Genomic DNA, 11,833 nt, shown 5'->3' with positions numbered 1-11,833 from the left:
TGGGTGCTCCAATTTTCGTGATCGATAGAACTTGAAAGTTTGCTAAGAATTGGTCGCAGCACTCTATTGACTCTCTCAACTTGCCCATTTGCTTGAGGTGAGCTAGTTGCTGTTAGAACATGAGAAATTCCGCGGGATGTTGAAAAATTTATAAATTGGGCAGATGTAAAACATGTGGCCCGATCACTAATGATTCGATTAGGTCGACTATAATAAGCCATATATTGGAGTAAAGCATTATAAACTTCTCGTGCATTGGTTGTTGTTGTTGGGTACAACTTGACAAATTTTGTAAATGCATCGATTACAACTAATACATATTTTCTCCTTGATTGAGACGTAGGTAAAGGTCCCAAGTGATCGATGTGTATTGTATCGAATGGAGTTGCTGTTTTGGGAATACTATGGAGATTTCTGTTATTATTGCGTGCTGGCGAGGAATATATAATACATTTCAGACAATTTTTTATAAAGTTTTCTACTCTTGTCTTCATTAACGGGAACCAATAGTGTTTGCTTATCTGATCGCAGCATTTCCCGGTTCCCAAGTGGCCTATTTTCTCATGAATATTTCGAATCACGTTATCAATCATCTCCCTAGGAACGTAAAGTTGTAATTTGTTAGAAGGTGATTTTCGGTAGACTAATCCATCTTGAAAAACGTATCCGTTCACAGGCCTGGACTCAAGCTCATTTTTCAAATCTTCTATGACTGGATCGCGAGACTGGGTTATTTGTAACTGACTGTCAATGTCTAGTTCTTCTATTAAATTTACAGAAAATGATCGGCTTAAAGCATCCACATGACTCATAGCGGTACCCGGGCGATGTTGCATTGTGTAGTTATAATTTTCTAAGAAAAGAGACCAACGTGCAATTTTTGCAGAGGCATTTCGATTTTTCAATGTCTCTACGAGGGAATTGCAGTCAGTGAGAATTTTTTATCGGGATACCATGAACATAGCTGTGGAAGCGTTTAAGTGCATAAATGACCGATAAGGTTTCTAGTTCATAGCTATGAAGTTTAGATTCGTCTTTAGAAGTTGTTTTGGAAAAATAGGCTATAGGATGAAATTTGTTATCGTCTTGTTTTGGCAATAATACGGAACCAAAACCAGTAGCACTGGCATCACAATGCAGCTCTGTTTCACGGGTGGGATCAAATATGGATAAAACTGGGGATTCAATTAGCTTCTGCCTAAGATTATTGAATGCGGTTAGGCAATCTGAGTCGAAAATAAAAGGCTTTTCTGCTCGTAGTAAATTTGTCAATGGTTTGGCTAGGTTAGCAAATGAAGGTACAAAACGACGAAAATAAGAAAATAGTCCAAGACATCTCTGGATTTGTTTAATATCTTTGGGAATAGGGTAATTCTTGATTGCTGAAATATGCTTATTACTAGGGCATATTCCGTTCGAATTAGCCTTATAACTTAAATAATCTAATTCTTGATGAGCTATATAGCATTTATCAAGACGCAGTTCTATACCACATTGACGAATTTTTTTAAGAACTGCCGATAAGACTTGAAGGTGTGTTTGAAAATCTTTTGAAGCAATAATTATATCGTCTAAGTAGACGACAAGTTTTTCTGAGTCTATGAATTCCCTAAGAATGGAGTTTATAAATCTTTGAAATTCCGATGGAGCATTTTTTAATCCAAATGGCATTTTTAGGTATTCATACTGCCCATCTGGTGTGACAAAAGAAGTATACTTTATAGAATTTTCGTGCATCTTCACTTGATGAAACCCACTTTTTAAATCCAACAAACTAAAGAAATTCTTATTACTTAAATGTTCTAGGCACGTGTCAATTAGAGGGATTGGGTAGTTGTCTCTTATTGTTATTTTATTTATTGGTCTATAGTCAACACATTTTCTTATTTCTCCATTCTTTTTGCGCACTAAAACGAGTGCTGAAGCGTAGGGAGAATTGCTTTAACGAATTATCTTTTTTTCTAGAAGATCTTTGACAATTTCCTTAACTTGGTTACGTTCAGCGTATGAGAGGCGTCTTGGTTTGCAGTATATTGGGGTTTCATGAGTAAGGCTTATTTTCATGCTATGTTCAGGATAATTAATTTGATTTGTAGGAATGTAAATGTAATTGTCTGCTACTGTTTTTTTTAGGGCATCAATTTGATCTTTTTGTAGATTTTGGTTTATATTAAGTGTTTTACTCTCAGAGATATCAATAGCGCAAAGTTCTGCAAAAACCAAGTTTTTGTTTTTCTCGAAAGGGCATTCTTCATATTTATCATAACGATTTGACTCTTGTTCAATAAAACTATGGTGTGCTACTTTCCTCGACTCTGTAATATTTGTTTGTTTTAAAATACCGATGTGTTGGAGCAGTGAAAACATGTGTGGTTGTAACACGGGAAGATTTATTTTTTTATTTATATTCATTAATTCATCTTTATTGTATTTAAATTTGATTTGTGTGAGACGGATATTAAATTTCATAAGTAAGTCACGTCCGATAATTAATGGCCAAACCATGCTCCCTGCACTGAGAATGTGAAATGTGTGTTCTTTAATTTGATCATTGAATTTAATTCGACATCTCAACTGGCCACGTGTTTTAAGTTGATTATTTCCTAAACCACGAAAATTTGATGTTTTGATAGCATTTAGACAGGATTTTGGGACCAGTGATTCATCAATGAAGCATGTTGGACTTCCTGAATCAAAAAGACAACGCACACAGTCAGTCACACTGCTCCAACAATCTTTTAACTCAAAGGCAACACTCACCTCTTGTGTTTCTTGCAGTGTAACTACGGAGTCTCTATCGGTTGTAAAAACTGCTCCTGTTGAAGTGTTGTTCCTTTCTGGGCAGTCTTTGTAAGTGTGATTCCTCTGATGACAGTGAAAACAGGCTCCTGGTGGACGAGGCGGTTTCGGGCACTTATCACGATAATGCCCAAAAGCCGAACAATTAAAGCATCGAATTTCTGAAGCTTCTAGACTGCCGACGGGTTGTCGTGGTGAAGCACGAGTTGACGGTGGTGCTTTTAGCATACGCAGTTGTTCGTATTTCCCCAAAAACTTCTTCAGATCTTCCAGTGTGTTGGCTGCGTATCGCATACCACTCGTGTTGCTAGCATCTCCCATGTTGTCGATGATGATAGTAATAAGTTCTTCTTCGGGTACAGCTCCCTTTTTAGCTATCTTTTCCATTTCCAATACATATCGAAATGTTGTTTCAGTGGGTAGAAGGCGCCGGCGTCGCAATTCAGCGTAGACACATTCCGATGAAGGGCCTTTTCCGAAAGCTGCGGTTAGCTTTACTTTGAGTTCAACATAGCTACTCGCATGCACGGTCTTTGCGAATATAGCCGCAGTTCCAACTAAAAGCCGGCGTGTAACATATAACATCGATATGTCGTGAAGTTGAAGTATGCCTATTGCCTTTTCGAGTTCCTCAAACCAAGGAGTGATACTTTCAGATTTGTCGCCAGAAAACGGCGACACCATGCCTGCAACACACTCGAAAACGTCACGCGCTGGAGCGAGTGCATTTACGTCGGCACTCGTTCCGCCAGCGGTCGTAGCCTTCAGCTCAGCCATTTCTTTCTGGAGTAAAAGTAGGTTTTTTTCTAGTTCCAACTGGCGTATGCGCTCCTCCAAAGCAGAGTTGGGGTTCACTTTGTGCGAACGTATCATTTCTCGGTCAATGGTTGCACGAGCAGCAGCATCGGTTGCGGCAATTTCAGGAATGTTGTTTTCTTCTGACGCAGCAGCAACGGCAGCGATTGTATTATCTATCTTAACGGGAACAATAGGGGCTTCATTGAAAGCTAAGGCGGCCATCTTGGACGATCCAGCTATTGTTTTGTCCTCAAGATCTTTTGGCTCACATTTTTGAGAAATTTTGTCGTATAACATCCGGATTTGCTCTATTATGGTTGCCGATGGTACACGCGTTCCGGTAGACTGAATTTCACTCAGCATTTGCTCTTTGGTAGGCATTTTGAATATCCCACTTCTGAGTTGTAAAAGGAGACAAAATTACTGAAGACAATAACGGAAGGCTGAAGTTGTTTCTTGCTCGAATGTTCAACTCGATCTGAATCCATCTTTATTGTTCTTCTTCATTGCGCTTCGACAACTGTCAGTGTGACAGCAGAATCAAGGTTCTTAATGGTTGACGTATGATTCTGAGACGTATACAAAACTAAGGTAACATTTACATAGTTTACAATATAATATATATATATATATATATATATATATATATATATATATATATATATATATATATATATATATATATATATATATATATATATATATATATATATATATATATATATATATATAACTAGCTGATTAACCCGGTTTCACACGGGATAAAATTAATGTCTTGTTTTAATAAAAAATAGAAGAATTTGCAATCCAAGAAGTACAAAACCAACGATTACAATGATTACTATGATTTCATCCCAAAGCTTCGATTCATCTTACAGGGTTTCTCAAGCCAGCTCAACATCGTAACACTATTTTTCGAACACGTTAAACGATTGTCAACATCGTACATACAATTCGAATCCGTAAACTCTTTTCGATTTGGTAACACTAGGTTTTGAATGCGTAAAGTCATTAATTCAGTCAATACATTTTCCAGATTCAAGATGGGATTTTACGCGTTCAAAATCTAGTGTTACCAAATCGAAAAGAGTTTACGGATTCGAATTGTATGTACGATGTTGACAATCGTTTTACGTGTTTGAAAAATAGTGTCACGATGTTGAGCTGGCTTGAAAAACCCTGTATCGTAATAACAGTATGTAATGATCTGCTATGCCAATCATCCGCTTGGGTACCACTGAGTTTTTGGTTTACCACGGAGTTTATTGGACCCCTATACCATACAGGCGGTCCCCGAGATACACGGTACCTCTTATACGCGAATTCGAAGATATGCGGTTTTCTAAATTTGACAGCTCTTTGAGCAAATTGTACTGATTTGACACATCAATTGTCAAATGCCGAATAATTTCCCTTTTGATCGAATGTTTAAAACTAATTCAAAAGGTTTAAAACTGTAAAATTCAGTCAGAATCATATCAAATAATTAATTGAGTGGCTAAAACCATTCCATGCTTGCAAAATTACGCCAAAATTAGCTATATTTAGCCTGGAAATCACGAGATTCGACATACGTGGAAGTTCGAGACACGCGGAATTTTGCGGCCGTTTTCGGTCCCCATTAACCGTGTATCTCGAGGACCGCCTGTATATCATATACAGGCACTCCATCATATTAATGCGGACTGGAGGGCAATAGCGTAAGTCGAATTTCAATGTTTTCGGACAAATTATAGCTAAATTTCGTATCATTCTGTTTGAAGGGGTTGGTTTTAGCAATTTAATTAGTTATTTGATCTGATTTCAACTAAAAAATTAAAATTGTGTACCATTTAAAATTGTTTTTAAAATTTGACGTAGAGAGAATTTATTTTGAGTTTGACATTTGATGTGTCAAAGTAGTATAAGAATTGTCAAATTAAGAAAATTGCGTATAGCGAAATTGCGTATATCGTATATTGCGTATATCGTGTGTTGCGTATATCGAGGAATACCTGTGCCTTTTGAAATGGTTTTTAAAATTCGATCAAAGGGAAGTTATTTTGTTTTTGACATTCGATCTGTCAAATTTGTACAATTTGCTTAACAGAACTGTCAAATTTAGAACACAACGTATACCAAAATCGAGTATATCGAATATAGCGTATATCGGGGAATAATATATACCAGTGCTAAAAAGCTATCGCAATTGCAAGGCCTCGTGCGAGCTCGCAAACTGCTCTAAATTGCTTGCGGGGTTTTAACACCAGTGTAAACTACACTTAACACCGAGTGTCAAAGCGCTGTTTACAAAAACAATACTGCTTTTGGTATGGGATTAAAAACTTGCTAATAAATTAAGTTTAGTGTAATTTCTGAAAATGATGTGTGTTAAAACCTATTCTCATACCACCATAAGGTGTGTGGAAAGTTTCGTTGAAAATGATCCTGCCGTTTTGCTCGCAACAAACACCGTGACACGAGATTTCTATATATATATATATATATATATATATATATATATATATAATATATATATTATATATATATATATATATATATATATATATATATATATATATATATATATATATATATATATATATATCTATCAAACGAACGAAAATAAGAGGTGCGGCTGTCGAAACTAAAACAATGTATTTATGCATATTTAAATGATTGCATATTTATATACTATTTTCCTTTTTTACAGATCAATGCATTAGAAAGTGAATATGCACATTCGCATTACTTAACAAGACTGCGTCGTTACGAAATTGCAGTGTCTCTTATGTTAAACGAAAGACAAGTTAAAGTATGGTTCCAGAACCGTCGGATGAAAATGAAACGTCTGAATTCAACATAAAAAATTGAAATGAATTTCAAGCTTAAATTTATTATTACTGAATTATTGCCACGATTGAGAACTTACCTAAACAATTTAACGACTCCTAAATAGGAACTTATTGCCTCAAAAATTCAGTTTAAAACTATTCCTAAACGATTCCGTTCAGCAGAAAATAAACAATAGGAGCATAAAAATAGCAAAACAGAACACATGTGTAAAATTAACGAGAATCGCATCAGTCAGTTGGGCAAAGTAAACGAGCGAATGATATGCATAAAAACGACCAGGACTTTTGGAAGCGTATTAGAGAACATAAAAAATACACCGAACGCGTTCGAACGTGTCGATTAGTTTTCGACGCCTCACAGGCAAACTGGTAATGAATACCTGCAAAAACGTAGAGCCAACGAGTGCCCAATTATTCGTATATACCAGCAATTGGCAAAATTCGGCTCGCGAGACGCAAGCGGCTCTTTAATATCGAGATGGCAGCTCATAACAGTTAATATATTCCGTAAAAATTTCCCACATTTTTTCTCTTGGTTAAACAGGTTGGCTCCTCACGTGAAACTCTACGAACATTTTTGTATAGGTCTATACAATACCTATACAATTTGCAAGTCCCAAATCAACCACGCTCTCATTGACAGAAGGCACTTGTTGGGAAGATATCGACCTTGTGTGGATTAGCCAAACAAATAGCAAATCATAACAACGAACTGTCAAAAACAGTTCGAATATTTTTTAAAGGTTACCCCATAGGCCGCGGGGCCACGAGGCTTTCTCAAGCTGAGAAAACATTCTCAAGCACTCATTTAAGTTTCTCAAGCACTCATTTAAGTTTCTCAAGCACTCAAAACTTGTTCTCAGACGCGAGCTCGTGGCCGTCGTCAATTTTTCTCACTCTGAGAAACTGGTAAAGCCACTCAAGTTTTATTTGGAGCTTTAAATAGAAAATATGTTTTTGATCGCATTTTTTTTTAACTTTTTCAATTATAAATATTGAATACATTTTCCAAAGTGATTATCGAAAAAGAAATAGCACAATTGCTTATATTTCAGTTAGCCGATCGCTGCATCGTCAACTTTCTCAAAGATTCTCAAAGATTCTCAAAACCGATTTTGTTCCGATTCGACAAACGCTGAGAACGAGGGCTTCTCAAAAGCACTCATGAGTGCTTGAGAAAATGAGCGCTGAAAATCCCCTTGGCCCCGCGGCCATATGTGACAATAAGCTCATTATAAATAGGGCAACTTAGATAAAGCAAGGTCAGGGCTGATAAACTGTATAATGATCGAAAATCGTGACAGGAGCAAAAGTTTAGCAAGAAAGAACCGATTAATTTTTAAACTGAACGGCGATAAATATATACGTGAGCGAAAGTTATAGAAAAGTTTGTACCTTTTTGTAAGCTACTCAAAATAAACAGAAAGCTACATCCGTAGCAACATTTGAAAAATCGTGCGAAACTTTCTAACGCAAGTTATTTTCCGTAAAAAGTATTCTCGATGATCAAGCGTGGGTTTGATTGTGGTGGCTGCGAGCGGTATAACACCATGGAAGATATGGTGCCTTGCGAAAAGTACAGAATGTGGTACCATTACGAGTGTGTCGACGTCATTATGATGTCAAAATCATGGTGCAATTTATATGTGATGAAGGTGGCAAAGTGCGAATCTAAGGAGATGGGCCTTCTAAAATCCTCTAAGGAAGCCATTGCGATGACGGTGATGCCTACTGAGAGCTGCGAAGGCGACAAAAGAGCCAAAAGGTTAAAGCCTTGGTGAATAAGCTGGCTACAGAGGAAAAGGAGCCCGCTACATTCCATGCTGCAAAAAGGCCTCCTACCACAAATGCATTGACAACAGAGCTACACAAAAGATCGAAGCAAGAGGCAGTGGAAAAGCTTATGGAAGTGCAACAGCAAGAACGGAAAATGGCCATGAAAGAGTGCGAGCTCAAAGTAGCAGCAGCAGTAACATAAGCAGCAACAGTGTACGAAAGCAGGGAGTGATCGTGAAATTGGTGAGCTCGCTAACGTCAAAAAGGTAACTGTGAATCCTGCGACAGTGCCAGTCTGTAGAATTCTGGTTCGGTGTTACATTTATTCGACCTTCTTCGTCGGTGGTACAATAACAACTGTTAACCTATTATCCCTACTTGTACATGCTGTCCCTCTTAGTCACTGCTATTGCTCTCTACAATCCCTTTCCTCCTCCAAGAAAATAATGAAAAAGCCCTCGCTTCATTATGTTCTACAGTCTTTATCAGCTTAATGTAAACAATGGTCGTTTTCAAATAAATCAATTGTGTATATATCTACGTCTAATCAAATCCTACCAAAACGATAATTGCATGGTCTAACTGTTGAATTGCCTTACAGGGTTTCTCAAGCCAGCTCAACTTCGTAACACTATTTTGCGAACACGTTAAACGATTGTCAGCATTATACATATAATTCGAATCCGTAAACTCTTTCTGATTTGGCAACACTAGGTTTTGAACGCGTAAAATCCCAACTCGAATCTAAAAAATGTATAATGGGTAACAAGACAGCCATCATACATTTTCCAGATTCGAGTTGGGATTTTACTTGTCCTAAACCTAGTGTTACCAAATCGAAAAAAGTTTACGGATTCGAATTGTATGTACGTTGTTGATAATCGTTTAACGTGTTCGAAAAATAGTGTTACGATCTTGAGCTGGCTTGAGAAACCTTGTAAAATATAAGGTAGAAAGATGAAAATTTTCAGAAGGTTTCTTCAGTTATTGGGGGCCTTCACAATTCTAGTCAGTTTTTGTATGGAGTTTGACAGTTGGAGGCTGAAATCATGTAAACAATCCATACAAAGCCACACAAAAAACTAGCCTGCGATTTTCAGTTTAGGAAATTTTAACCTAAACGAAAGAATTAGATTCGAGTACCTGCTCGAGAACACGATGTTGTTTACATTTATCCAAAGGTGCATTAAAGAGATCAGGTGGTGGAATCTGGAATCAAAGTGTATGTAGTCCAGGTGGTCTCATAGCATTTTTTCATAACCAATTTTGAACATCACTTTTTGGCAGAACGGGTGAAAATTTTTGCTAAAACAAGCTTTCTGGAGGCTTTACGAATACTCAAAACACTCTTACAATCTTCATTAAGAAGCAGAAGCGATAAAAATCAGTCTTGTAAATTAATACACCTTGGGATAGGCCCACCTGTATATTATACTCACTTAGATAGCTGCTCGAAAACTGCTATACAATCCAAACAGCTGACAGGCTGAAATTTCAGCCTACGAGCTTCAAACGGAAAGGGCCCAATTATCGTATATTTTAGCATAAAATTAACTACACTCAAAATGTTTCATGTATTTATTTATAATGAATGACAAGATAGCCAACATACATTTTCCAGATTCGAGTTGGGATTTTACGCGTTCAAAACCTAGTGTTACCAAATCGAAAAAAGTTTACGGATTGGAATTGTATGTACGATGTTGACAATCGTTTAACGCAGCGGTCGGCAAAGTCCAGCCCGCGGGCCAAATGCGGCGAAAGGTTTTGAAAGATGGGAATAACATTGTATACCATCGTACTCTTTCAACTTTAATTAAAGTTCTATTGAATGGCGGATCGTTCGGTATGTTCGAACTCGTGATCAATATCCCCGTAACGTTTAGATGAAAAAATGGCCTTTTTTCGGCTGGCTGTAGAGAGTAAAGGAGAGATAATTTCTTTACATGTAAATCATTTGAAAGGTAATTGTTTTAGCTTCCTTGGACAAATAAATCTTAGGCTTAGGTAGTTGCCTTTCATAAGTTATCCGGAATTTTCGCCATGATGGACGAAGACATGCTTATAGGCATCCTAAGTTTTCGCGACAAAATTTTCACAGTAGAGCTTTTGCATAATATTGGTCCTGAAAAATTCGATGGAACACATGTGACGGATGTTGTACCAGTTTGCGGACTTGGGTGTCATGTCGAAATACTGCCGAAATTCACCTAATATGAACGCATTGAGTTTTAGCGTCATTGTTTGCCATTGCGATGCCAGTGGACGTGATTTCTGCATCCTGATATGTGTGTTCATGTTTCCCAAGTACTATTTCACTGTTTGCATCGATCTCCCGGCCCAGATAACCCAGTAATGTAGCCACTTGTACCACTATCTTCATTTTTTGCATCTTTTAAAAGCTCAAAAATGAACCATGGCTTTCTTTCGCTGCTTTGATTGTTGCCTAATAGTGCCAAGATGTTGGCGACCAAAACGCCGAAGCGTTCTTATGCGACGACAAACTTCTGAACGGATTCCATTTAAGACAATACGGGGTGTAATTCGAGTGTCTGATAGAGGTGTCAAGGTGAGGTGACTGATTTGGGTTGTCTGTTGTCTCATGAGATATTACTATTCAAAGTGCAATTAACGTTTTGTTAATGGTGAAGATAATCCCATGATAAAACTCTCACTCTCACTCCAAACGTCACTGTGACTGGTCGAAGATTCTCTGCGCTCCGACTATTTTCAATATTATTCCGTGAAAACCTGTTTCTTTGCTGAACCTGTTGCTGGTGTAGGTGACTTCATTGCCTGGTTTTGTTTAACAACTGGATTATCCACCGTCAATCACCTGGAAACGTTTTCCGGCCCACAATCATTACGTCGCTTCAACATCACAATCGACCCGCTGCGCAAATTCGAGCAGTTTCCAGCGCAGGAAATGTACCAAAATCTGCGCTGGCCAGCCTCCCTCACCCTGCCTTGCCTAACTTGCGCTTCTGCCCGTGCCTTCCGCCGCCAGCTGATTGGCTGTTGCGGTGTATGCGTTGATACTCATATGTGCATTGCGGTTGTGTATTGTTATTGGTGGGTGTTAGCATTTATTAATTTGTGAGTGACCTTGAGACGCCGTGGGAGAAGCTGGTTGGGTTGGTTTGGGATTTAAAGTGTTATCGGTGTATTGATGGTTTATTTTATTTCGTGCCGCTGCTGATGAGACCATTCGATGCCCCTGCCAATTGAGGGTGAAGAAGCCTATTTAAAACAAGCGTAGGAGAACGTCTAACACTAATCTAATATTTTTTTATTTGAACATGTTTGATGCTTCAACGACCTTCTAAGCATCATGTAGCACAATGTATAGTGGCTATAATTTATTTTTTTAATGTGCCGAAATCTGTCTCGAGTTTTCGGGTCTCGATACACACACGCACACACACAGCGCGGGGAAAGTGACCGTTCACTCTATCATGTCGCGATTCCCCACCCCGCCCGGCGCTAGAGATGAGGATGCGCTACAAGAAAGCTGAACCAGCCTTTCTTCCGATAAGGTAGCCGTACTCGCTCGTGCGTGTGCGTGGGTTCGTAGGTGCGTTCTCGCGTGCGCGCGTTCGTAGGTGCGTTATCGCGTGCGCGCGTTC

At 38.2% G+C, this 11,833-nt stretch overlaps 2 protein-coding genes across 2 annotated transcripts in view; one reads left to right on the top strand and one right to left on the bottom strand.

Annotated features, from left to right (window-relative positions):
• The window catches only part of LOC121588256 (homeobox protein Hox-D9a), a 149,775-nt gene extending 142,556 nt beyond the window's left edge, over window positions 1-7,219 (top strand). Inside the window, exon 3 of the mRNA XM_041906026.1 lies at window positions 6,290-7,219. Coding sequence (XP_041761960.1) covers window positions 6,290-6,442 — 153 coding nt within the window. The 3' untranslated portion in view covers window positions 6,443-7,219. The remainder of the gene's footprint in view (window positions 1-6,289) is intronic.
• On the bottom strand, window positions 2,400-3,737 carry LOC121587655. Its single transcript, XM_041904680.1, has 2 exons — window positions 2,761-3,737; window positions 2,400-2,687 (listed from the first exon to the last, which is right to left on the bottom strand). The coding sequence occupies exons 1-2, from the start codon at window positions 3,670-3,672 to the stop codon at window positions 2,637-2,639; spliced, it is 963 nt and encodes a 320-aa protein (XP_041760614.1). The 5' UTR covers window positions 3,673-3,737; the 3' UTR covers window positions 2,400-2,636.
• Window positions 7,220-11,833: the final 4,614 nt, after the last annotated feature.

The sequence above is a fragment of the Anopheles merus genome, chromosome X (assembly GCF_017562075.2).
Source record: "Anopheles merus strain MAF chromosome X, AmerM5.1, whole genome shotgun sequence".
Taxonomy (NCBI): Eukaryota; Metazoa; Arthropoda; class Insecta; order Diptera; family Culicidae; genus Anopheles; species Anopheles merus.
Note: the sequence above shows the minus strand (reverse complement) of the source record. Positions and strands in the feature narration are given on the sequence as shown.